Here is a 27,011-nt window from a genome sequence, read left to right as displayed (position 1 = left end):
ACATGGTGCTGGGAACTGAACTTGGGTCCTCTGGAAGATCAGCCAGTGTTTTTAATTGCTGCACCATCTCTCCAGTCCTTTTGTTAGCTCTGCTCCAGACCCTGGGAGACATTGGTCGATTCCTCTCTTGCAGATGCCTCTTAACTTACTTCCTCCTGTTTACATGGGAGGCAGCCCTGACTTACATGGCTATGGGAGAGTAGGGCAAGGGAGGAATCAGGGACTCCAGCCTGCCTAGTGTCTGCCCCTTGCAGGATCTCACTGAGCCCTTTCTCTTCAGCCTTTCAGCACAAACTCATTCCCAGCCCTTCAACTCCAGCCTCCCTAGTAGCCAGGTGTTAAGGAGTCCAAGTAGGTATTGGGCCAAGTACTTCTGACTTTTGTCTTTGGGGGCTCTGTGCTGGACACCTGGGCTCTGGCGTCTCTCTGCCTCCAATTCTTGTCTCATAGCCAAGCTCGCTTGCTGCCACCCGAGGGATCTTGTTAAAATGAAAACCTGAACATGTCACTTCCCTGCTCAGAAGTCATCAATGAACCCACAGCGTCGGTGAGGAGGAGGGGACCCGGGCACGGCAATCTGAGGCTGGGGAGTGTAATCTGGTACCTCTAGGCATTATGTGTGGAGATTCCAAATGCATGTGTCCTGTGACCCAGCATTTCTACTTCCTGAAAATTACCCTGCAGATACACTCACGCTGGCAGAAAATGATGTATGTGTGAGGTTATTCGTGGAAGCACTGTTCATTGTAGCAAATGATTGGAAACAGGGTACATGTCCATCAGGAGGGGATGGGTGAAATAAATTTCAGTATATCCATAACAGGCATTAAATAAAAGAATGAGGGCGCTCTTGGTAGACTGATATGGAACCATCTTCGAGATGTATTGTTAAGCAAAGCAGCAAGCGATGTGTATGGTGTGCTATAGCTACCTTCCATGTAAAGCAAAGAAGATAAACACACATGCCCTATTTCCTTGTACATGCATAGCACAGCTCTGCAAATATCCACAAGAAAATTACATTGGTTGCCTTGGGGACACAGGCGAGGCGGCCTGGGGACCAGATGAGGTGCAGGATTGCTGCTAAATACTCATTTGAACTTTTTGAATTTTGAACCCTGAGATGTTCTATCTATTTTCAAAATGACTTAATGTTTTTCAAGTGAAGGAGTCTAAGATTGTCCAGGCTGCACACACCAGCCATTTGCTACCTGTGGGGCTGCGGCGGCTGGGGACAGGGAGTGGAGCACTTTCTTCTAAGCGTTTCTTTAATGTTTGAATGTTTTCCTGAAATGTGCTGCTTTTGCAAGGAGGTAAGAATAATGAAGATATTATGTGCAAGAGAACACAATTAAACTGAGCTCCTAGACTACATCCCTCCCTCTCCTCCCTAAACCAAACAAAACAAACATATGAACAAAAAGCCAAAGCCAGATCCATCACACACACCCCCACACATTGCCCTTAGAATCAACTTGAGCTCCTGAGCCCTGCCAGCCTGGACACGTTGTCTGCCCATGTCCCCACCCCCAGCTTTCATCTGCACCATGCCCTCTCCCTGGGTGCTTACCCTCACCTCTCCACCTATGTTTTCTTGTTGGATTTGTCAAATCCTAATTGTGCCAGGGAACGCCTACCCCATGCCTACAGTCCCATGGGCCACACGTGGCATCCGATGGCTGCCCTGAGGCTGATGTCGTGGCTTCCTCCTATGCCCGGGCAGTGAAATGTCCTGCCGAAATCATTGTCAGGAGTTCTCCCTGGTTGTGTGACTTCAGCTTAGTCATCTGCCTCTCTGAGCCTCTCTTCTCTCTCCCAGGGACCTCAGAGACTCATCACCGCCTAAGTGCGGGGTGAGAGCAGCTGGGGATGGTGGGGGCTGCACTGTTGCTCAGTGGTGCATGTGTGTGTGAGGGGTAAAGAAGGAAGTGTCACTTCATCTTTCCATCAGGTCAACAACTGCTATGGGAGCAGAGCTCAATACACACCTCCAAGTTTACACTTGGGACCCCGGAGCACACCCGGATGACAAGGGGGCCAAGTTCAGACTTGTGAGGTCCCTACAGGGTATAGACAGCTGTGCCTCCTGCCTTTCCTTTTTCCTGCTCTTCTTACAGGAGACTCCACCTACTTTCCCATGCTCCATCCTCTTCTTGCATGGCTGCCCACCCTCCCGCATCCCCAGGGTCTCCTGAAACCCAAGATGCCTGCCTCCACATGCTCTGTGCTTCCTCAGCATTGCTGGGTCAGCAGGCTTGATGATCCACCATAGACTCTACCTCTCTGGCCCCTCCCCTGCCCCAGCCCCGCCCCTCACCTGTCTTGGGGTCCACTGTGAAGTGATGCTCGCCATCCAGCACGCTGTACACCAGCCGGGCGCTGCTGCCGTAAGTGGGGTCATCCGCATCAGAGGCCATCACCTGCATCACAGACGTGCCTGGGCCCGGGGGACCAAGCAAGACAATGGTCATACAATGGTCACCTGGAGCTCTGTGGCCCTGTCCCTTCCCCACCTTAGGGAAATCATGAGAGGGGAGACCCTTGGGGAATCTACTGGAGGTCATCGGTCAGCCACTTCACAGTTCTGTCCTCACAACGGAGGCCCAACTTGCTTCCTGACCTATGGCCTTCATAAGGACACACATGACCATGGGGTTATATCTCTATTTAAGTACTTCTTGGTTCCCAGAGGTAGGATGAGTAAGGGAATCCCAATTTCTCCTCCAACATGGGCAGAATGCCAGTTCTTGGTCTGCAGGGCAAGTGGGAGGGTGGATTTGATCTTCCCAGTGCTGTGCTGCTAAGGGCAGTCCCTCAAAGGCAGAAGCAGAGGAACAGTCATTATCTCCATAGTTATGAGGCACAGTCAGAGTTGGAACTAGAAAGCACGCCCCGGGGGGCTTTTAGTCACTCCAGCCCCTCTGGATTCATTTTGGACTCTGCCACCTGTCTTCTGTCTCTGCGGCAGCAGGGAGAGTGGAAATTCAAACCAGCCCACCAGGCCTCAGAGGCTGGCAGGAGGATGGCAGTGGCCAGCTTCCCTTTGGAAACTGGTTACCCGTGGCCATGATGCCCTCTTGCCCCTCCCCCTGATGCCCAGACAGCACTGCCCCCGTCAAGTCACACACACTTTTCCTCATGCTCCGCACGTAGGCTGCTGGGGAGAGCATAAATTGGATAAAAGTCCATCAAACAGCGGCAATTAAGTTATTGATTTTCGACGCTGCCTCATTAAACTGGGAGCTTCTCTCGGCCTGTCCCAGAGATGGCTCTAATTTGACATCATGTTCAATTTGACGAAAGCAGGGCTTGGGACGTGAGGCTGGACCAGTGGGGGAAGGGCCGACAGAAAGACCATGGGAACCTTTCCAGAAAAAAAAAAATTTAAAGGGGTGGGAGGAGGTGAAAGATCTAGAGAGAGCTTTGGGTGATCAGGACACGGCCCAAAGGGGAAGTGACTGAGGCCCTACATCTGGGTGGTGTCCTCAGCTGGATACCCTGCTGGGGGTCTCGGTCAGACCCTCCTGAGGCTAAGCCGGGCTCTCTGGGCCAGCAGCCTGGCCTGCTGGGAGGTGAGGCCAGTTCACTGCTTGGCTAATGAGGGAGTCAGGAAGTGCTAGTGCAGCAATTCTGCCGAGCCCAGCCTGCTGCCCGCCTCTCCCGCCTCCAGCCCGGGGCCCTCCATCATTCCAGACAGACACATGTATTTATTTTTCACTCCTTTGCATTTCTCATTTTCCTCTCTGGGTTTCCCTCCCAGCCAAAGCCTCCCGAGTGGGCCCTGCAATGCGCCTCTCTTTGTTGGCTACAGCTCCTTGCCAACCACATCCAAGTTGCCCTAAGAAGTCGAAGAGAAACAAGCCCTTCCCTATGATGCTGATGACCATGGGTTGCCAACTCAGGGCCAAGGGCACAGTCCTGGTTACAGAGAAGTGATGCAATGACTTCCTGTTGAGCATCTAGTGCATATGGAGACATAAGTCTCTTATCCCATCTAAGTCCATATGGCATCTCAGACATGCATGACATGGTGGAGTTTGAACGCAGAAACACACTGTCAAAGCCCTTTTGTCAACACAGGCGCAGTGACTTTGGGGAAAGTGGTCTTTTGTGCTGAGCCTTAACCATTGATGGACCTTGATGTGAGACATGCCATGAACTCCTCTGTATCGCAACACCCTCCCAAGCTCTTGAGATCTTGTTGAGAATACAAACCATTTTGTTTCAGAACCAAGGACAGCACCCAGCAGATGCTAAAACCCCTGCATAACTGCAGGTGGCTGTCTCAGGAGGCCACCTCAGGCTGTGTATAGTGGTGCAGCCAGGCCTCCCTCACAGAGACTGGAGAGGGATACACGAGGTGTCAGGCTTGAGATGGGTGCTTGGTAAACAGGGCTGCTGTAACCATTCCGAGGCAGAGCCACCCTGTCTCCTTCCTTTCTGCCTGTTCGTTCCATTTCACTGACAAGTCACAATGCTGGGCTGAGTGACTCTCTGGAGACATGGCTGAGCTCACTCTCTCTTTCCCTGACTGCATCCCAGGGATTCCCTCAGGGATGCCAGCATCATTTCCCCAATCCAGGATTCTTTATGGCAGCCATTACAGTTAATGCCGACGCATGAGGATGGTGAAGGGTCAGTGATTCACCGTGGCTCCCCCAGGCCCTGACTTTCTTACACCACACCCCCTTCCCACAAGTCAGAAGTTCCCCAGAACTGGCAGGCAGAAGGGTGCCAGGCTGCAGGTAGCTGTAAGATCACCTTGGGGTTGTCCCTAAGGTCAATGGCCATAGCTTACAAAACACCATCATGCTTCTTCTGTCTCTCAGACCACATGTTAACTGTGGCACCAATGCAGGGGCGGCTGGGGAGCAAGTCTCGCTTTCTGGATTTTGTGTAAGTGCTCACACCGTGCCCCAGCATCAGACCACTGACGTGGTGTCAAATGGCCCACAGAATTTCTAAAAATCAGTGTGTAGCTCTCATGAGTGGCAACCCATAGCCGTATTTGTTACTCAGCAGCAGTGGTAGCATTACACACAGAGAATATTTGCTTCATACCACCTGCTGTGCTGTGAGCTCTTTACATAAATCATCACATGTATGTAAAGCCACGCAAAAGCCTTGCAGTTAGACCTGTTAAGATCTCCAGAGCCAGATCATCAACAGCATGATTCCAGCACTCAAAGGGCCAAGACGGGGAGTTACCCTGAGTCTGAGGCTGGGCCGGGCTACAGAGTGAGGTCCCATTTCAAGAAACAAGCAAACAAACAAACAAGCCCGCTTTACAGATGAGTAAACTGAGACTGAGTTGGGTGATAACGCTCTTTGCCTCTTAGAGCCTTCATTTCCTCATTTGGGCGGCAGAATTTAAGAGTACTTTCTGCCCAGTTTGGATCCTATCGAGAACGCAGATTGCTGTGTTCAGCACCAAGGACAGTCCAACCCAAGTTCAACTGGCCTGCACTTCCGTGAGGCAGGATTTAAACGCAGATTGGATCTATGTCCAAACTCGTGTGTTCTGCCATACAGGTAGAAGGAAAGGATTGACAGAAGTTGAGACAAATCGGTACACAGAAGAGGGAAGACTCCGAGGAAGCAGAAGGGAAGAAAGAGGAGAGGAAGATGGGAGTGGGATTCAGGTTTTCCAAGTCAACCTGTCCCAGACAGTCCAGGCTGGGGAGACTGGAGGGCTGCTGTCCAAGGTGCTGCTTCCGTCCTCCTGCTAGAGAGCTGCTTAAGCGCCTAAGTCAAGGACTGGACTAGGAAGGGCCACCTGCCTGATTCTTGTATAAACGGTATCTCAGGGCTCAGGTATTCATGCGGAATGTTAAATATGGGAAGTCTGGTCCCTAGGGAGCGCAGACAGCCTGGCCGCCCATTAGACTCCTCTGGGAGCTTTAAAATAAAACCGACGCTGAGCCTCATCCCTGATCAATTAAATAGGACTTTGCGGGTGGAGCCCAGGCAAGGGCATTTTTTACAAGCTCCCTGCAGGACTCAGAATGGGTGAACCATGAACCTCACCCCTGACTGAACCAGGAAGGAAACTGAGTAAGAGCAAGGCTCAATGACATCCTGAGGTCATTTCTCCAGTATACAGTAGGGAGCAAGTCCAGCCCAGACCTTCCTGGACCTGCACTGAAAGTGACATCAGAAAGAACAGCAAGTCTGCCTTGTTGTACTCCTAAGTCCTCAAAGTTCCTCCCTGCTGAGGTCAATGAGAGAAATGGGACCTTCTAAGGGACGATGTCCCTCACACTTCCACGGAGTGTAGGTAGGCTCTGGCACCACAGCCCTGGGTCACATCCCAGTATGTCCTCACCCTTACATGCCAAGCAAGTTTTCCTTCTGTTTGGCCTGTTTCCCTCTGTGTAATTTGAGACTCTGGGGTTTAGAGGTGATGGATTTAAGAGGCTAGTGGGCCAAATGTGTTGTGTGTGCTGCGCTGGGCCCATTTTCTGTTCTCTGGGCAGCCAGGAGGCACTTAGGGCTATATTCTTGGCCCCAAGTAGGAGAGCCCTGGACACCAACACCAGAGAGAGGGGACCCAACTGTGATTCATCTCTGATTTATCCCGATGGCTCTGATGTCATTTATTCTGGCTAGTCTGTTAACACAGGCTATCCATGGTGTACAGGAGGCCCCACCCAGCAGGCTCCTGGAGAAGGCGGCGCTGTGTGGGGTAGAGCTGGAAGCAGCTCTCACTCCGGCTCTTCCCTAGGTACTTCACATGGCTGCAGGACCCCCACCTCAGAGGGTTCCCCTCTGTAAAGAGCCCATGATATTTTATCCCTCATGAATCCAGGTTGTGGAGACCCCTTAATGAGATTAAAGAGATTAAGTGCTTTGGCAAAGCTCAGAGTCCTCCCCTTGCTGAGGCAACCAAGTGTCATTATTATGAAGATGTTTCTAATTGTTATCTTGCAGCTTCTTCTTACCTCCTCTGCTACCCTGCTGGGCCTGGGGATACCCTGGGCTCACATTTAGCTTCTCCAACCTTTATAAAAACAGAATCCCACCCCCTGCTGCTGCCAGCACCACGTGGAACGCTTTCTATGAAAATTTAAAAACCACTTGTCGAGTCCCTGGGAACACTCAGATTCCACTGGAAACAAACCCCTTCTCCAACCCCGCCCTCCTGCCTCCTCTCAGCTCCCTCTCGGATCATCACTTATAATGTGGGCTGGCTGGGCTGGTCCTGACCTTGCTTCTAGCTGCCCAGCTGGGGCGCCCTAATGTGGATGAATGATCCACAGGGGATACCCGGCTTTGGCTTCAAGGCAAAGGGAGGTTGCAGCACAGAGGAGGAGGCCAGTTCAGAGACCAGCAACAGGGGAGGTGACACAGAAGAGGAGGGGCAGGAAAGTGGGTCAGGAGGGAGAGATGAGGGATGGATACTTAGGGACCAAAACTGGAACAGCTGCGGTGGCAGAAAGAGGTAGAAACAGACACGCGGCAAGCTAGAGTCACAGCAAGAGTGAAGTGGAATAGAGGTGGCACTACACAGGAGCCGGGGGGGGGGCGGGGGGGCGGTGTGATGTGATGCAAGGGACAGAAGGGTGAGGTCTTGTCTTAAGAGGTGAAGGACCCACCGGGAGGTGGTGGTACACACCTTTAATCCCAGCACTTGGGAGGCAGAGGCAGGCAGATCTCTGTGAGTTTTAGGCCAGCCTGGTCTACAAAGTGAGTTCCAGGACAGCCAGGACTGTTTTTTTTTTTAATATTTATTTATTTGTTATGGACACACTATTCTGTTTGCATATATGTCTGTAGACCAGAAGAGGACACCAGACCTCATTACAGATGGTTGTGAGCCACCATGTGGTTGCTGGGAATCGAACTCGGGTCCTTTGGAAGAGCACGCAATGCTCTTAATCACTGAGCCATCTCTCTAGCCCTGGGACTGTTTTACAGAGAAGCTGTGTCTTGAAAAACCAGAGGTGAGGGACCCTTTTGCAGAGTTTTTGAACATGCTTCCCTCACCCCATCTTTCCTATGGATCCCAGTCACTGTCTTGTACATTTAGGCAAAGCTTTGTGTGTATCTAATATGGTCCCCCACCACCGCCCAAGAACTTTCCTGATCCCCCACACTAAAGCCCACAGGATCTTATGTCTGCTCAGCACTCAGTGAGGCTGTCTCCATGGAGTCAGTGGCCTTATTTGTTTGGGATACTGATGATGTCACCATCTGTAACAACTGTCTGGCCGGTGGCAGAAGGCAAATATGGTAAATGGGGGAGAGCAAGGGTTGACATAGAGTGTCTTCTTTTATCTCTATCCATTTCTATGTTTTGAGACAAATAATAAAGGTTCTCTCTCATGGATCCTGGAGCCTCACCAGTTCAGCTGGACTAGCTGACTAGCAAGCCATCATGTTACTTCTGTCCCTGCAGTCCCCAGGACTTGGGAGGTACAACCTTGGTCCTGGGTTTTCCATGAGTGGTGGGGATCCAAACTCAGGTGCCCATGCTTGCATTGCAAACACTTTACCGGCTGAGCCGCCGTCTCCTCCTGTAGTTCACCTGCGTTCATTCACTCAGCACCTATAAGGCCCCAATGTGGTAGACCCCTAAGGGAAGGATGGCGGTTTTTATCAGCTTTGCACTGGGTGTCATGTTGGCCCAGGGCCTAGCACAGAGACAGTGTTCATGTTGAATGGGTTGTTCCTTGTTTTATTTATTTAGCTTTAGTTTTAAATTTTATTCATTTTTCAATCTGATTACAGGGGAAGCTCAGTTTAGGTGTCCTCTCCACTGCTGCTTAGAGTCTTAGCTGGGGTCATCCTTGAGGATTCCTGGGAAGTTCCCTAGTGCCATGTTTTTCATTAGCCCTTTAATGGCTCCCTCAATCAAGATATTGCTTTTCTTTTTCTCCCACTCTGTCCTTTACCCCTTCTTGAGCATCCTGTTCCCTCATGTTCCCCTCTTTTCTCCCCTTCCCCCCTCCTCCTTCCTTTCCACCCTCCGTTCTCTCCTAATTTTCTCAGAAATTCTTGTCTGTTTCCCCTTCCCAGGGGGATCCATGTATGTCTCTCTTAGGGTTCTCCTTGCTACCTAGCTTCTCTGGGATCATGGACCATAGGCTGGTTGTCCTTTGCTTTATGTCTAATATCCACTTCTGAGTTGTCTATCTGGGTTTGGGTTACCTCACTCAGGATGGTTATGTCATCATAGAACCTTCAGCCAGCAACTGATGGAAGCAGATGCAGAGATCCACAGCTAAGCACTGTGCCTACTACTGGAGGCCATCCCAAGAGAGGGAGGAGCAATAATATGAACAAAGGGGTCAAGACCATAATGAGGACACCCACAGAAACAGCTGACATGTGCTAGTGAGAGCTCACTAACTCTGGACTGATAGTGGGGGAGCCTGCATAGGACCAAACTAGGCCCACTGAATGTGGGAGACAGCTGTGAGACTTGGGAAGACTGTGGGGCCACCGGCAGTAGGACCAGAATTTATTCCTAGTGCTTGAACTGACATCTAGAAGCACATATCTCAGCCTAGATATAGGGAGAGAGGGCCTGGGTCCTGCCTCAAAGTAAAGTATCAGACTTTGCTGACTCCCCATGGGAAGCCTTACCCTTTCTGAGGAGTGGATGCGGGTGGGGTGGGGGAAAGGTAGAGCGGGAGAAGGGGAGGGAGTGGAAAAGGGGATAGCTATGTAAAATAAGAAAAGATTGTACTAAAAATTCTTAATAAAAAGAGAAAGAAGTAATTCATATGTGCGTGGTGTACACTGTGAGGATTCATGTGTGCCGTGACAAGCATGCCTGTGGAGGCCAAAGGACAACTTTGTGGAGCTGGTTTTCTCCTTCTGTCTTTACAGAGCTAGAGCTCCGGTCATCAGGCCTCCTCAGCAAGCGCCTTACCTGCTGGGCCACCTTGCCAGCCTTTGAGTAGCTTGTTGATGGGAGAGATGGGGAGCATGGGCATGCTCCTCCCTGTCCAAATTACCTGGGGTCCCTGGGGGCCAACTCTGAAGGGTAGGGCTCCCTTCTGCCACCTGTCCCCATCAGAGACCTCCTGTCCCTCCAGCGGGGGAGTAAGAGCTAGTGCTGTTGCTAGGCAAGAAGATGTGGCACATATAGATCTTCCTGGACTTTAATTAAAAACATCTTTAGAAGTCGTCTCTGCCGAGGCCAACGATTGATTCCTGGCTTGGGCCCGAGGGCTGCTGAACCACACTCTCTCTGGCTGTAGATGGGACAATTGGAAACTCTCCGCCTCCTGCAAATGATCCTCTCGGGAACCACCCTGTCTCCTGCCTTCCTCTTTTCCTGTACCGCCCCCTCAAGCCCCAGATTTGGGAGACAGAGCACATGCGCGCATCATGCATACCCTTACACTTTTATTTCCACTCTGCTGTCGGGCCTCAGGTTCCCCGGCTGCAAAATGGGGGTGTCAGCACTTAGAAGAGAGCCCACGGAGGATGAGGCGAGATGTGTGGTGTGAGAACAATTTCCGGTTGTAAAGCACTGAGAAAGGAAGGGGCGTGTTTTTTCCCCTGAAGAAAGCATGGGATGCTGAGTCCAGAAACGAAGAGTTCTGGTTCCAAGTACTGTCTCAGCCCCGACAACAAGCCACTTTATCTCTCACTGCATTTACTTCCTCGTCAGCAGAATGAAGACAGTAACACCTGCCCTGCTTATTCTCGGGATTGGAGGATAAAGGCAAATCGCTCTGTGAAAGCAATGTTAGCTGATAGCTATTATTTACCGAATATCCCAAGAAGCGCCGGTTGTACTGCAAAACAGGCTCCTTCGACCCATTAGAGATAACAGCTCACAGGGGGCGGGAGCCAAGGGAATGGGACTGTAGCAGAGGCCGGCAGTGTCCACACGCGATTGTACTCCAATCCCATGGTCCAGCCACCAGTTCTATAGTGCTGTACACCATATCCCCCACCCTAACCTCACAGCAGACATCACTAATCTATTGTGGCACTCCCTTCTGCTGAGCCCAAATGAAACCATCAGACTCTCCAGTCACTACCAATTGATCCAGGTAGTTGCAGGAGAGGAAACTGCCTCATCGCTATTCTGAGATTGGGATGGTGGTGTTTGTGTCTGTACACCCTGCACACCCAGGGCAGGTGTGAAGGGGGCACCAGGAATCCAAAGTGTCTGCTCGTTTCTATCTGTGGGTCTCGATACAAAGTAAATTCCAGCAAACATTAGCTATGTCCTTGTCCTCAGATGACTCATCACAGGCTTTCGGAGTCAAGCACACTGGACGCCATGCACAGAGCGGGTGCTAATAAACACTGGTGGGTTTCATTGTTCTTCGCATTTCCTGCAGGGCCCAGAATAAAGTAGTGCCTAATAAGCACTGATTGAATCTAGTCTTCGAGTTTTCTTTCTTTCTTTCTTTTTTGTTTCTTCTTCTTCTTCTTCTTCTTCTTCTTCTTCTTCTTCTTCTTCTTCTTCTTCTTCTTCTTCTTCTTTTTCTGAGACAGAGTTTCTCTGTGTAGCCCTGGCTGTCCTGGGACTCTCTCTGTAGACCGGGGTGACCTCGCCTCTGCCTCCCGACTGCTAGGACTAAAGTTGTGTGCTGCCACCACCCAGCTGAGGCTCTGTTTTTTTTTTGTTGTTGTTGTTTTTTGTTTTTAAATGAAAGGTTTAATTCCCCTATTGAAAATGAAGGAAGCTCTGTGTTTTCAATGGTGCCAAGTGCAGTATCTTGCACACAGCTGATATCAATGACTGGGCCTGGAAGCCCATGAAGAAGAAGACACACGCAGCCTCTCACTGTATCTGAGCCCAGGCTGTGACACCCCAGGGGAGGCCCCCCGGCCCCTACATTGAAAGACCACTGAGGTAAGCCTTTCCCTGTCCAAGTCCCTGCTTGCTACCTTTATGAAGCCCCAAGATTCCACCCCTTCCTCTGCTGATGCGCCTCCAGCCAGGACTCTCTGTGAGCAGGCTCAGAACCAGGTACCCCTCACGCATCTCTACCTGGGTTATGGCGGACACCCCAGTCCTAACCTGCCAGAGGATGACCTCTGTTCCAGACTCCTTCCTCCTTCCGTGGACGCTCCAACACTGAGCTGCTCGGAGATCTTGCCTCTCTCCCCCACATCCAGCTGTGTGCTGACCCCCATGGGCTCTGCCTCTGAAACACACCAGCATTCTTCCTTCCTCACCCTTGCCACAGCCTCTCACCTGCCCAGCAAGAGCCCTCGCTCACCTCCCTCCTTCCATCCTTGCCTCTGCGGTCTGTTAACAAATAGCCAGGTCAATCTTTTAAAATAAACACCGGATCATGTCACATCTCTGTTCCCATCTCGCTCAGCTGCCACTGAAAACCTTCCAGAAACCACAAAGTCCTAAGTACTTCATCTTATGACCCTTTTCCCTGAGGAAACCAAGCACTGTCTGCTGCCTCCCCCTCTCTTCTTCCAGCAATCCTTAAATGCGATGAGGGCAGTGTATCCCAGGGTGTTTGCACCCTTAGCTCCCTGTGCCATAGTGTCCTTTGAATGTGGTGGCAGTTCATGTGTGGTACCCAACCCAGCAGCAGCTCCAGGGGACTTGTTTTCATTTCTAATAGTCAGGCTCTCTGCATGGGAAACCCTGGGGGTGCGGCTGGGGTGGAGCTCCACGGTGGAGTGCTTACCTAGCATGCATGAGCTGAGTTTGATTCCCAGCACTGCAAAGAAGAAAGGAAGAAAGAAGCCCTGGGGGGATAGACGCAGCAGCCTGTGTTAACTAGCTCTCCAGGTAATTTGGGTACACAGCAGAGTTGGGAAACCCTGCTTCATTCATTCAGTTCCCTTCCTTCAGTGTGTGATTCAACACTCTCATAAAAAGAGAATTCCCCGGGGCTGGGGAGCTGGCTCTGTGGATGAGGGGCTTGCTGTGCAAATATGACGACCTGAGTTCTAATCCCCAGACCCACATAAAGCTGGAGGAGATGGTGCACACTTGTAGTCCCTGTGCACCTAAAGCGGGATGGGGAGTAGAGGCAGGAGAAACACCAGAAGCCCACAAACCAGCCTGCCCGGCCATGCAGTAGCAAACAAAAGACAAGGTGGATGGCAAAGACCAACCCTGAAGATGCCCTCTGACCTGTGCCCATGCTCTGCGTCATGCACACACACTCACACACTCGAACGCGCACAGGCATACACAGACACTACAGCACAGACCTGAAAAGGGGAAGAATTTCTACTAAATGCCAACTAGTTCTGTCCCTGTCACTCCCTTACTCTACTGTGTGGCCTTCTGATGATCCTCAATTCAGGACACAGTGCCTGGTATGTGCCTGCGGTATGGCAGACCCCTGCCCCCAGTGCTCAGCAATGAACTCTGACCCCAGGAAGAGGACAGGAGCTTGCTCAAGGTTAGGGGGTGTCAGGCCAATTGTCTGCTGAGGACTTGCTTTGCTGTCCGGGCCTCAGCGTGGGCTGGCATGCCCCCACCCACCCAAGCGTGGTTCATTGGCCCCCGGCGCACTTCCCTTCTCTTTTAAGCTCTGAGTGGTTTAATTTGCAAGCACAGCTGCCTTTCATGTCGCAAGCTGCGTCCCTGCTCCCTCTGATCTCGGAAGCTGCCCCATCCACTGCCGCTTGTCAGCCCCGCCCTGCTCAGCCCGGATCAGGAGGTTCAGTTAATTGTGAGTGATTTTCAAAGCCGCCTGGAGTCTCCATGAAGCACCCAGTGCCGGATCCGCGGCTTCAAAAGTTACTCAAATAAATCAACTAATTTAATTCCTGCCTTTTCCCGCCCCCTCTTTGGTTCCCCAGCTTGTCCAGGGTGAGTCACCCTTTCTTCTGAGTGCTATGTGAGTTCAGGCTGGGACTCAGGCCAGTACTTCCTACACTCTGGGACCTGAGATGCACCCGTGTCCTTCTCCTGAGTTCAGTTTCCCCATCTTTGAAGCAAGACCCTCGCCTCTCTGACAGCCTGGACACTGAAGGCAGGCTCAATCCCAGCCCTCACTGGCTACAGAACACAATGCACCTTCTCTTCCCTCTGGGTCCTGGTGTTCCCACCTGTTCAGTGTGGTGCTTGACAAAAGACCTGGCGTGCTAATTGTCCAGGTCAGAATGAGGTGGGGATGATAGACCCAGTGTGGCCAAAGTAGCCTGCTTCTTCTGGCTGCCCCAGCCCAGGCCTTCTCTGCAGTATGGTAGACAGAATTTTCCTAAGGCTCCCTAGAAAGTCACTTAGTTGTATAGCGTCAGCTCTCTCCAGCTTTCTGGTCTTTTCTGTGCGTGCGTGTGCAAGTCAGAGAGATGGCTGAGTAAGGGAAAGTGCTGGGCAGGCAAGCCTGGTGACCTGAATTTGAGTCCTGGAACAACATAAAAGCAGGATGTGGCAGCACACAGCTGTAATCCAAGCACCTTTGCAGCAAGATGGGAGGCCAAGACAGGAGAATCGACTGGTGGCTCAGGGCCAGTAAGCCTGGAGTACGCAGCCCAGCAGTAGAAACGAGAGACCCTGCCTCAAAGCAAGGTCTGAGCTAGTGAAGTGGTACAGTAGAAAAAGATGCTTATCCTGCAGGTCTGCCCATCTGAGCTCAATCCTCAGAACCACAGTGGAAGGAAAGGCCCAACTTCCCAAAGTCTCCTGATGACCTCCACATATACCCATAGCTTGCATGCACCTGTGAATATTATATATCATATTTTATAGAGGTGTACATTTTTTTTTGGTTTTTCAAACAAGGTTTCTCAGTAGCTTTGGAGCCTGTCCTGGAACTAGCTCTTGTAAACCAGGCTGGCCTCGAACTCATAGAGATCCGCCTGCCTCTGCCTCCCGAGTGCTGGGATTAAAGGGGTGCGCCACCACTGCCCGGCAAGATGTGTACATTTTTAATTAAAAAAACACATGCGAGTTTTGGGAAAAGGTAGACAAGACCATGTCCTCTTGGGCCTGAGATTAAACAGAAAGGGACACTGGGCCCACAGACTCAGGAAATTTAGCTGCCTCTGGCTTGCTCAAGACCTTGGACACGACGCCGTTCCTTGGGTCCCAGTTTCTCTGTTTACACAGTTCCCATGTAAGCGCTTGGCAACTCTGGAATGTCCTGGATCTCTGCCACTGACAACCTCCCAGGTATTTTCCCATCCCAGAATTTGCTAGTGAATTGGTTTATTCGAGCTACAGTTTAAGGATCTTTGCTGTGCTTCCGAATGAGCCCTTCCATCTTAGCATGCCCGAAACCAAACTCCCTCTTTCCTTTCATCTCCCAGAGCTGTTCTTCCAGCTCAAGAAATGGAAATTCCATCAAGTTCACCACTCAGGTCAAAATCCCCAATGTAAGCCTCGAGTTCTCCCTCTTACATCCTACATCCAATCCATTAGCAAACACCTTCAGCCTAGCTTTCAAAACACAGGCACCAGTGACCTCATTTCTGCGTCCCTTCTAATGCCACCTTGAGTGGAGCCACCACCGTTTCTCATCTTAATAACCGCAGCATCCCCCCCCCCCAGAGCAGCCAGCTCCTGGCTTTGCCTTCCCCATACCTGTCACTTCTTCATGGAACAGTCATGAGATCATGTTAAAAATAAGACAGACCCTGTCATTCTTTTAAAGGTCACCATGGCCTGCCTAGCATATGCAGAATAAAAGATCAGGCCCTAGCTATTATCTAGATGGCTGCGTGATACTCCGGGAACATAACTTCAGGGCCTTTGCTCATTTGGCTCTCCATCCTCCCACCGTGCCCATCTTCTCATTTCACCGCTTCAGCATCACCTCTGAGAGGCCTTACCGTACCAATCAGTCTTCTGTTTATTAGCGTTTGTCATCTCTAGCCAGAGCATGCTATGTGTGAACATATGGACTCTTGTCTGTCTATACATAGCTATGCCTCCCATGCCATGACTAGCACATAGTAGGTACCCAACAGATTTCTTTTGAATGGATATTATATGTCAACAAAAATATGGGCAGTCATAGGAACACACAGGTTTTGATGCCTCTCTCGGTTAGCAAGCATGTACACATCAAACACAGATGTGCCTGCATATAAGCAGAGCTCACTCCTCTGCCACTCTATATCCCACTATTCCTTGGGGTCCTCCCTCCATTTTCTCTGGTCCACACTCTCCTTTGAATACCAGCAATCTGCTTATTGAGCCAAATTTGGTCCAATCCGGATACACCAGGAAAGACTGTTTTCCCCCAGATACCTAAGCGTTTCAGCTTCTGATGTGCAACCAAAGGCAAGAGAGCTAGAGTAAGGCCAAGACAGTTTGCATCTTCAGGAGAGGACAGTCTAGGACCCGGGATGCTGTCCTCTGCCTACCTGATTTGCGGACCTCTTTGGATAATCTGGTGGGAAAGAGGAGGCCACTTGAGACCCACACCCCATGACTCAGTCAGTGTTCACCAGAGACACTGGGCAGTGTTTATGGGTGGGTCAGAGGCACACTGTATTTAGTCTGGGCACACTGTTCATGCAGATGTGCTCTGAGCAGGCCTTTGTTACATCTACAGGCAGCTGTGTGTTTTCTTTTGTTACCTGCACAGGTTGAATATGTGCAGTGCCCCTGAGTGTTTCCAGCCACACCCAGCAAAGAGTAGCTGATTCTCTCAGTGCCTCGTGTATGCTGCAGTGCCCAGGCAGCAGGGTCTCTTAGTTGGGGCATCGCAGTCAAGTGAATGAAGCTGTCCCTAGCTGCACCCAGATGGAAGAGTGCCCCAGCAAGATGATACTTGCTGGGGTTACCCCTGTGCTCATGGTGGCGACTGAGTTGTCCAGTAGCTTGCTTAGTTTGAGGGCCATTTTCCGTGCCTGGGGTGGGTGGCTATGGGCAGGGGTGAGAGCGTGTCAGAATGTGCTGGCCTGGTTGTTGCCCTTTTAGCCTGCAGACTAGCCAGAGGTTGTGCAGGGGCTGCATCTGTGTGCAGCTGAACTTTGAAAAAGAGCTACGACCATGTGAAACATGGCTGGCATGTGGGGTTGTGTCTCTGGGCATGCAGCGTACACATGCCTAGCCGAGCTTGCATGCATAACTGGGCTTGGCTGTGCAGCTGTATCTGAGCCTTTAGCTGTCACTGAGTCCACAGACAGGCCATGTCCACATGGGGGCTAGGCGTATGGGTGCAGCTGAGGTCAAGTGCGGGCTTTGCCCAGTTCTATACCAGGGGATGTGCCCTGTTCCTGTCTGTCCTCTGTGTCCGAGGGACAGTCACTCTGTCTGCCCTGTCCCTCCCATTAGGACTCAATCAGTTCACACTGGGAGCATCCCCACCCCAGGCCTCACTCATGCGTCTCCCCCAGCCCACCTGTAGGTGACAGCTCGGCCACACTGCCGATGTAAGGTCCATGCAGGAAACGTGGCTCACTGTCGTTGATGTCTTGCACTTTGATGATAAACTCTGATTCAGGCTCCAGCAGGCGGTTGGTGGCGCGATCCCTGGCTTGGGCCCTGAGTGTGTAGAAGGTTTTTTGCTCTCGGTCTAGGCGCTCGGTGGCATGGATGTCACCTGTCAGCTCGTCAATCAGGAAGATGGTCCCCGCACCCTCGCCGGAGATGGTGTACTTGATGGTTCCATCGCCTTCGTCGGAATCAGAATGGATCTGAGGAGGCAGGAGGAAGGCAGGGTGGATACTGGGGAAGGCGGAGTGGATACTGGGGAAAGAGGGGGCTCTTCTCCCACACTTTCCCCAGCAGAGTCCCGTGGGGCCTGTTCCTAGTGCATCTCTCCTTCAGCTGACCAGCCTGCGCCAATCAGAGCTTTACACCCTCCACGAACTCTTCGCCTGGGATTCACCCTACTCTGCCCAGGCCTTCTCACCTACCTTCCCTAGGCCTCCTAAACCATCAGCTTTAGACGACAGCCACTAGCCCACCCTACCCCTGCTCAAAAAACTCCCATAGTTCCTGTTTTTTTTCCCTCATTTTTCGAGACAAGGTTTCCCTGTGTAACAGTCCTGGTTGTCCTGGAACTAGTTCTTGTAGACCAGGCTGGCCTTGAACTCACAGGGATTCACCTGCCTCTGCCTCCCGAGTGCTGGGATTAAAGGCGTGCGCCACCACCGCTCAGCTTCCTGTTTCCTTTAAAACAAAGCCTGGGACAGCAGCTTGCATAGCCCTTACAGCTCCTAATGTGTGCTCATGTATGTGCTCGTTTGTGTATGTGTGCGCGTGTCGGGGGTTGTGGGGGACGGTGTCAGAAGACATCCTTTGGCGTCATCCACTATGGTTTATTTTATTTTATTTTTGAGACAGTGGCTGGCCCCCTAGCTCTGGGATGACAAGAACATGTCACCATCATCGGCTCTTTTCAAATGTGGGTTCTGAGGAATCAAACTCGGGTCCTCATGCTTGCTTGCAAGGAAAATACTTTGCCCACTGAGCTACCGCTCCAGTCCTGAAGCTCCTATTCTGAGCGGTCATCCTTGTTCTCGGCCTACTGAAAATCCATCCACCGTACAAGGCTCGGCTCACTTGCCTCCTCGTCTCGAAAGCTTTGCTGGATTCCCTTCCAAGAGGTCTGAGTACATGCAGCCATCATCATCATCATCATCACATTCCACCTTGCGGGATCACCGTTCGTGCGCTCCTCAGACCTCCGTGTGCATGTAAATGACACGGACAGCTTTTAAAACGTGGCCCTGGCTCACCCGTTCTGGGCTGGGGCTTCCCAGTTTCTCAAGCCCTGAGCTGCTCAGTGACCCACTTTGTGCTTTCGTCTCCCCGGGCTTTATTACAAACCTTTGGAAATGGAAGATGGGTCCATGACTTGCTATTTTGTGGGGACCAGGAGTGGGAGGGGGGATGTGATTGCTGAGGTACCTATACCCATCAGGCATTTTGCAGGGCAAGGAGCACATTTATCTAGATTAGGACTCTAATTAGAGCAGCAGCAACATCAACAACAAAAAAAGATTAGCAAATTTTTTTTCCCCATTTACTTAGGGAGGGCACACTACTGGGGAGCTACCCTGTGCTCCCTCCCTAAACTCTCTCACTCCATTCAAAAGCCTCCTGTGTGTCTTACATAAATCACTGCGTCTCTCTGAGTCTGCCACTGCATTTGTAACAGGGCATATCCTCCCAGAGGGGCTGGGTGGACAGTCCCCTAAGGCCCTTGCCAACTGGCCAGCACCAGCCGTACAGGAAGCGAGATGCTGCCCGAGGATTGGGGCTGGAAACAGGTCTCACTGAGCAATGCATGGCCCCTCTGATTACTGGGTCACCAAAAGGTCCAAAATGCTGGAAGGTGGGAGCAGAGAGGGTCTACTTAGGGAAGGTATGGAGGCTTTTGGCTTTTTTAGCACCCACTGCAGATATACCTGTTGGCACTAGCTAAAACTTAGCCTTGCCTGAGACACATTAAGTATCTGACACACGGAAGCCATGATTATATTATACTAAGCATTCACTATTTATAACTGGGTTTTTCTCCTGGTACAGCTAGGCGCCAGACCCCAGGCTATTTCCACTGCACTGGCATCTCTTGGGGTAGGAACCAGCAAGAACCTGTTCTCTTGCAAACAGAAACACCTAAGACTTCATCCTCCAATGCACAAATCTCCAAGCAGCCCCAAGCAGAAGAAAACACATCTGGATGAAGCGGCGGCTCCTCCCTAAGCCTCCGTGGAGATGGGGCATAAAGGAGACAGTCCCTACGGCACTTTTGTGGCCTGGCTGTGGCAAACTCCAGCCCCCTCATCTTCAGAACAGGTGCCAGAAAACTCATCAGGAGGAGGGCCCATCCGGATACGCAGGGGGAGCTGGGGTGTAAATTCTGTGGTAGAACTTCGTGTCTGAAAGGTGGATCGTAGAAGTGCCATTTGGAAGATTGAATGGCCCATAAACATTTTCATATTTCATTAGCCGATTAATGGGCATCTCTCTCTTTTTGGCGACTCTGCTGATTCTCAGCAGAAATTGCCGGGAGTAAATGGAGGCGTCTGGTGGAACCTTTCCGGGTCCCCGTCCTGTTATAGATTGCCCCAATTAATGCCCGTCCTGGGCTCCTTCTTCCTGTCCAGTTACTGTTAATAGATTTCTCATAAGTGGCTGGATTGTAAAAACCTCATAACTCAGTTTAATGCTCCCAATAAAATTATCTCAGATGTCGACCCTGAATCATTGGCAGCACCTGGGATGAGGGGACCTGTCTCTTGTTTGTTTGTACTATTCTATCACCTTTCCTTGGGGAGGTACAGGGGGGAAGGGGGGCTATGGCCTCTCTTATGCTGCCTCTGCCCACTTCTCAGATTGACCTGGTATCTGCTTATTTGATCAGCAAACACTTGGGAGCAGCATGGTAGAGAGATGAGACTAGGAGAATTATCTTCAATGGTGTCTGTCACATCCCTGTGAAATGGCTGTGGCCTGTCTCAGACAAGGAGAAGTGCACAGAGATGGAAGTGATCTCAGTCACGTGGCCCAGTGTGGAAGCTAAGCTCGGAGGTGTTGTGGTCATGGGAAGGTTCATTTTGCCCTTCCGAGTCCTGGCTCCCCACCCGAGGCATGCAAGCCTACCGGGCACAGTAAAGATTAAACATTAAAGATGAACACTTGGGGCCGAAGAGGTGGCTCAGTGGTAAAGAGTATTGGCTGCTCTTTCAAAGGACCTGGGTTCAATTTCCATCACCCACATGGCAGCCCACAACTGTCTGTAACTCTTGTTCCAATGGACCCAATGCACCCACACAGACATACATTTGGGCCAAATATCAACACACATAATAATTAAATGAATTTTAAAAAAGCTTAAATGAATGCATGTTGGCAATGACCCAAGCCTCTGGCCATGGTGGCCTCCTTCCTCCTCTGTATTCTGGAGCTCCATGATGTACAAGCAAGGTCTCACATCCTTGACATTTTGTTTTTTCTTTTTATTTCATTTTTTGTTTGTTTTTTAGAGACATGGTCTCAGGTAGCCCAGGTTAGCCTGAAACTTACTAGGTACTCCCCCAACCCAGTGATGGTATTACAGCTCAGCACCCTGATATGTTCACAGAGATCTCCTTCCTACCCTCAATGAGGGGCAGGGAAGAGGGAGTGGAACCCTGAATTGATGTCATTAATATTCTGTGAAGTGTGACACAGTAGCTCTTCCCCAGGTAGACTGCCAATCAGCCCAGAGAGGGTGGAGCTAAGAGCCCAGTGCTGCGGGGCTGGGCTCAGCATTAGAAGACTGTGAGCCCCCCAGTTATGAAGGGCAGTTGGGGAGTGGGGGATCATGGTGTTCTCATTTACTGGACATTTCTGGGTCACCCCCTCTGCAGGCTCTCAGCACACAGTATGCAGATGTCTTTGTGTACCCCAAGTGAAGACACCAACATGGTGCTTGCAGAGAAAATACAGGAGCGTGGAAGAGCTGAGCATGCACGCTTGTGAGTAAGTATGTATGCTTCAGTGCACACATGCATACCAAGTGTGAGATTGAAGTCCCCTTGAGGGCACAGCAGAGAGTCCATTTTCATCTCCACCGTGACACCCAACACAGGGTCTGACAGTAAACACACTGACCACATGATTAAGGACATAGATGGCTGCTAGAATTTCCTAGCTGCCTGGCACTTCTGGGCCCATTTGCCTTCCTTGCATATTCCCATCAAGATGCCACATTTGAGCCTCAAGTTCAAGAGTCGCCCACTTCTAAGGGGAAAAAGAGAATTTTCTCACCTCTGAGGCTCGGGTGGACACTAGCTGGACAATGGAGAATGGTCACAGGGCTCTTACGGTGCTCTAAGCACACAACACTGGAGTCTTTAGCACGACCTCTGCCTGCTACATCCTCCTCCCATGAGCTCACCAAGATATTCTATTCTCCCCTACTATACAGATAGGCAAACTGAGGCTCAGAAAAAGGTATACATCCTACCTGAAACCGCACAGCTCACAGCAGGCAGTTCCAGAGCCAGTGTGACACCATGCCCCTGTTCTTACTACCACACCGGGTGGCCTGTTTCTGAGGAGGAACCCCCACGCCACCTCATCCTCAACCCTAGCCTTCTATCACAAACACCAAAACCATGGGCACGGCGGTGCTTCATCCCAGGGGGCTGTAAATGGGATTTACGGGGCCATTAATTACTTCCTCCTAATTAAATCAAAATTAAATGTGAACAGAGGTGGGGTTTCCTTATTAAAGACAATTAAACGGACAGCAAGGCTACGCAAATAAAACGACTTCAGGATTTAAACAGAAAGCAAATCAAATAAAGAGCCCCCCCCCAACGTAAGGGGTCTGTTCACGCAGGCACGACTCGTAAACCAAGAGTTCATCAATTTTCTTTAAATATTAGCAACTTAATTAAATCCACTCTCCTCCCCACTCTAATCCCGCCATATATCTAAAATAGATCTCACCGCCCACAGGAGTTGGTCATAAGTGCTGACCCCATAATTCTATCTTTTTTTGAAAAAAAAAAAAAGTAAAATCCTACAAAATCCACATTCGACTGACAGGAGCCTCAGGGGAAATTACAGTTCAGAAAGGGGATTAGTGAAAGTACCCAGATTTTATGGAAATGCTGGGAGGCTGCTTTGGGGGGGTCGTGTTTGAGAAGGTGAAAGGAGGTGGCAGGGAATGCCGGCTGGGCAGGGCTGCGCTGTGCAGGGAGCTGTTGCTGGGGCCTTGGCGGCGACCTAACCACTGCAGGGCCTGGTGGTTCCTGTGGGTGCTGACAGGAGCCTGGCGGTGAGTGATGGAGAGGGCGGTTGTGAAATCGGCTACCGTTGGGCACGCGGGGTTCACAGCCTGGTTCTGTTGCTAAGCTACCTTTAGAATTCGACAAGGACTGATGCTCGGAGTGACTCCCTGGGGTGGGGGACCAGGAAGCAGAGATTTCACTGGAACCGTGGAGAAGTCCTTCCTCCTGGCAGAGCGAGGGGCGTGGCATGACGGGAACTGGCACACACGCGTGTGCACGTGCGAGCATTGCATGCATGGTTTGGTTTGCTAGGGACAGGTGACTTAAACAAACAAACAAGAAAACAACAACAACCCAAGCTCACATTCTTAAGACTGACAGCCTCCCTCCAGTGAGTGATGGGAAGCTAAGATGTGTTCAGAACCGAATGCAGGGGTTGCTAGAACCTGGGAATCTGAATCTTGTTCCAGTCAACTCTCAGATCACATGCCAGTCTCCCTCCCTGAGGAGGCTTCAGGCAAGTGTTTCAAAGCTAAGAAACCTTCTCCTTGCTCCCTGTATAGTACCTTGGGAGAAGGCCTTGACAGCAGGGGGGCTGAGCTCTGTGTAAAGGGGATGGAGGAGGCTCACCATGCACAACAGTGGTGGAGACCTGTCCAGTGGATGGGCCAGCACAGTGCTTCCCATGAATTCTAGACTTGAAGTGGTGTCTGGATACCTGGTGGCTGCCTAGTCCTATATCTGTGTTGCCATTTGGCCTTGGCACAAGTTTCTCCATCCCCGGGCCTCAGTGCCCCACCCCCCACATCTTTTTTTTTCTTTTTCTTTTCTTTTCTTTTTTTTTCTTTTTTTTTTTTACAATGAAAGGATTTATTAGGAGCCCGTATTGACAACAAAATTGTGGTTCAAGGTAATGGCACGGCGTTTACTCATGCAGCGGTTGGGACTCTAAAGGCTGGCCAGGCAAAGATGCAAGCAGCCCGTTAATGGCTCCACTTCCTGTTTTTAGAACCCAGGTGACTGGGTGCCCTTTGCGGAGAACCCAGCTACTGGGCCATTGAATACCTGGGCCAGTCACCCCCTCTGGCTTTGAGCAGATGTTTGGGCCTCTTTGGGGACCTGGGGCAGGTCTGGGCGCTCCCTTTCAGGCTAGCCTCTTCTCCCCAGGGCATCAGAAACTACAACAAGGTGTAAAACAGCTTGGTTAGGTGCTTTCCAAGCACATGAGGTTCTGAGCTTGATCCCCAGAATTCGGATAAAAAGCCAGGCGTGGTACCATGCTATTGTAATCCCAGCCCAGGGGAGGCAGAGCCAGGTGGATCCTTGGGGCTCACTAGTTAGCCAGCCCAGGCTCTTCCATGTCTTCCAGAGCAGTGAGACCCTGCATCAAAGGAGGTAGACAGTTTTGAAGTATGACGGCCAAGGTTGTCCTCTGGCCTTCAAACACTCTAGAAACTTCAGAGGCAATCTCTAGCAGATGCCCCTACCCACTCCAGGTCTCTTGCCCACTCTGCCCTTCGTTTCTCTATCTGCAAAAAAGAGAAATGCTTTTCACTTTGCACGTGGATGATTTAAATATTTTATATGGAGTTATAAAGAGTAACCAAGACAAGCAAGCCCTGGGACGAGTGCTTGGTGGGCTCCGTTTTCTTTCTTAACCAAGAAGCTGGGCACAGGGGCCTCAGATTTTCTCATGTACAGATGAAGAGAGGGGTCTGGCTGTGTATAAAGACTGTGGTTCAAGGCTATGTGGGGGAGCAGGGTAGCCAGAATAGGCTTCCAGAACCTGCATTCTTAGCTATCAAACCACAAGTACCTGCCCTCTTCTGTCAGCCTGACAGAGCTGGTAGTCTCTGCTCTGCCTCCGGGCTGCCAGGCCATCCGAAGCAAGGCCCGTGCCTGCCTGAGTCGCATCTGTCAGATCCTGGTTTGCTCAGCCAGGGGAACCTACTTCAGCCCACGCATGGAGGGTGGAGGTTGAATAACAGGGACTCCTGTGTCAAGAGAGCAGTGTTTCCTACATGCGGATCCACAGGTTTGCATGCCTTTTCCTGTCTCTGGCAGGGGCTAGTCTCTGAACCTCAGATCTGCGCCAGCCACTTCTTAGGCTCAGGGAGCACACATACACTCTTGAGTTAGAGTGCCACTGCCAACCAAAACGTGCAAGCAGGATGCCAGCCTAAAGAAAACCCAGAGAACCAGCCCCAGGTACCACCTTTCCTCTGCGTCACTGTCGCCACTTCTGGCAAATCGCCAAGTCAGTCATCCTCTCCTGGCCTTGGTGTCTTTCCATAGGTTGCTCCTTCCACCAGCTTGGTGAGCTCCTACTCCTACGGTAAAGCCCAGCTCAGGGAAGCCAGCCAACAATCCCATTTCATCAGTGCCTACTGGCTTCCTGGGCTGGTTTGTGAGGATTTTTACACGTCAGGGTGTCTGTGATATGTAAAATCTTCGAGAGTCTCAGCTAGCAGGGTCATACTGCTATGGCCCCAGTAGCACACCCAGGCTTCGTGAGGAGCGGGGATTGATTGAAAGGGTGAACACCAATCCTCTCTTCCTTACAGCTCCAGAGCCGGTCTTCAGCCAGGTTAACCAGCATGTGCTGAGAGTTTGAGAAGCAGCATTCATTCATTAATTCATTCATTTGTTCATTCTTTTCTTTCTTTCACTCATTTATTCCCAGAACAGTGTAAATGGTGAGCAAACACGCTTTTATGAAAGAGGCATGGGTCAATTGCATAATCAAACAAACACATGTATAACTGGTGCATCTGAAGGGCAGATACAGGGACCTCAGGGGTGAATGCACAGGTGTGTGTGTGTGTGTGTGTGTGTGTGTATGTGCACATGCATGTGTGTGTCCTAGCCTGATGTAGTCATGGAGGGCTTCTCTGAGGAAGCAGCATTTGAATTGAGATGTGTAGCAACTGTCAGGTACCTGGCAGAAGGAGGAAGGCACAGGGAGGAGAGGGGCAACAGAAGATAAGACACCAGGAGAGTACAGTGTGGCAGGGGCACAGCTACACAAGACGCCCAGCTCTGCAGAGAGTAGGTTTAAATTCAGGTGTGACCCTAGGTACATTACTGAGTCCGGGAAAGCAGTCACAGTACACATGGGACACGATCAGATCTGTGACCTTGCTGGGTGCCCCACAAAACCCGTGCATGAGCTGATCTCCCCTACTGCATCTAAAGTGGAAAGGTGGGGGGGGCTTCAGAGGGAGCATGGGGCAGGAGACAGCTGGAAGGGAGTTAGGAGAGGGACTACAAGGGGGTGTCCCCAGAGTTGGGGCTGGACAGTGGGCCCCTCTTTACCTTGCCCACGTACAGGGGTTCTGACCCTGTGTACTCCTCCACCACGAAGAACTGGTTCCACACCCAGCCGCGCTTCACTCGGCCTGTGCCCAGCTGGTTGTCCTGCTGAGCTCCTGGTGACGTGGAGGATGGGCCAGGGGTGCTCTCGGCCCACAGGTGCCCCAGCAACGGTAGTAGCAGCAGCAGCAGCAGCACAGGCGATAGCGCAGCCCCTGCCCGGAGCGTCCCATTGGGCCTCGGCCTCATTCTTGGCAGCGCGGGCCGGGCCCCGGAGCATGGACGGGAGGCACCGCAGCGGTGCTGAGTCACATGGTGACCTCAGCCTGGGGAATGCTGGGCTGGACTGGGAGGGGGCGCGGCCACACCCGGGCATGGAAACCTGGTCCTGGCCCGCGCCCCCCTTGCTGAGCCCCTGGCCCAGTCAACAGGCCGCACAGCTGTGGCTCCTGAGTAGAGCTTGTGCCATGGTCCCTGGGCCCAGACGATGTGGTCAGTGGGGGCAAAAGCTTCTTGAAGTCCTTCCGGGACTAGGGGTCATCCAGATGCATCGGGAACCTGTGGGACAAAAGCGAAAACATTTCTGTCTGAGGGCAGGCTGCGACTGTCACTGGTCTTGCCGTAACTAACTAAACACCTTCCGAGTGTCTAGCCTTTGCAAGAACAGACACGACAGGGACAGTTGATGGATCACCAGACAGTAGGCCAGCCTATCCCCAAGCCCTAGTCCCTTCCTTCATCCCCTAAGACCCCTGCTCCCCACGCCCCAGCTCCTCCAGCTGCTGCTCCAGCCCTCGGGCCCCCAAAGCTGCCTGTTTTGTTCCTGGCTGCTGAGTTCTCTGGCACAGTGGGATCCCCACAGAGGCAGCTTCTAGAAGGGCTCCCAGAGCTGGAAGCTCCAGGTCTCCAGAGTGCAGCTTGGGGGCCGTTCCTTAGTTCTCCCCACAGCAGAAGACCCAGGGGATACCTGCTGGCAGCTGCCTCTTTCGCACCCCTTGTGGGAAGGGACCCCTAGAGTCCTAGATGGCCTTGTTTGCAGCACCCAGGGTGGCTCTGGGTAGACACACCCCCTGAGCTGGTGCCTCCACGTTCTCCCTCAGCCTTCCCATTCCCCCCCCCCC

The 27,011-nt window shown here is 51.5% G+C and overlaps 1 protein-coding gene across 2 annotated transcripts in view; it reads right to left on the bottom strand.

Annotated features, from left to right (window-relative positions):
- Cdh22 (cadherin 22) overlaps positions 1-27,011 on the bottom strand; it is a 124,965-nt gene that overhangs the window by 41,262 nt on the left and 56,692 nt on the right. For both annotated transcript variants that reach the window (XM_005362887.3, XM_026787154.1), the window contains exons 2-4: positions 25,894-26,448; positions 17,247-17,541; positions 2,318-2,437 (exon numbers count right to left, since the gene is read on the bottom strand). In XM_005362887.3, coding sequence (XP_005362944.1) covers positions 2,318-2,437; positions 17,247-17,541; positions 25,894-26,139 — 661 coding nt within the window. In that variant the 5' untranslated portion in view covers positions 26,140-26,448. The remainder of the gene's footprint in view (positions 1-2,317; positions 2,438-17,246; positions 17,542-25,893; positions 26,449-27,011) is intronic.

Source organism: Microtus ochrogaster, linkage group LG8, assembly GCF_000317375.1.
Source record: "Microtus ochrogaster isolate Prairie Vole_2 linkage group LG8, MicOch1.0, whole genome shotgun sequence".
Lineage (NCBI taxonomy): Eukaryota > Metazoa > Chordata > Mammalia > Rodentia > Cricetidae > Microtus > Microtus ochrogaster.
The sequence above is the reverse complement of the archived record's forward strand: the minus strand, read 5'-3'. Positions and strand labels throughout refer to the sequence as shown.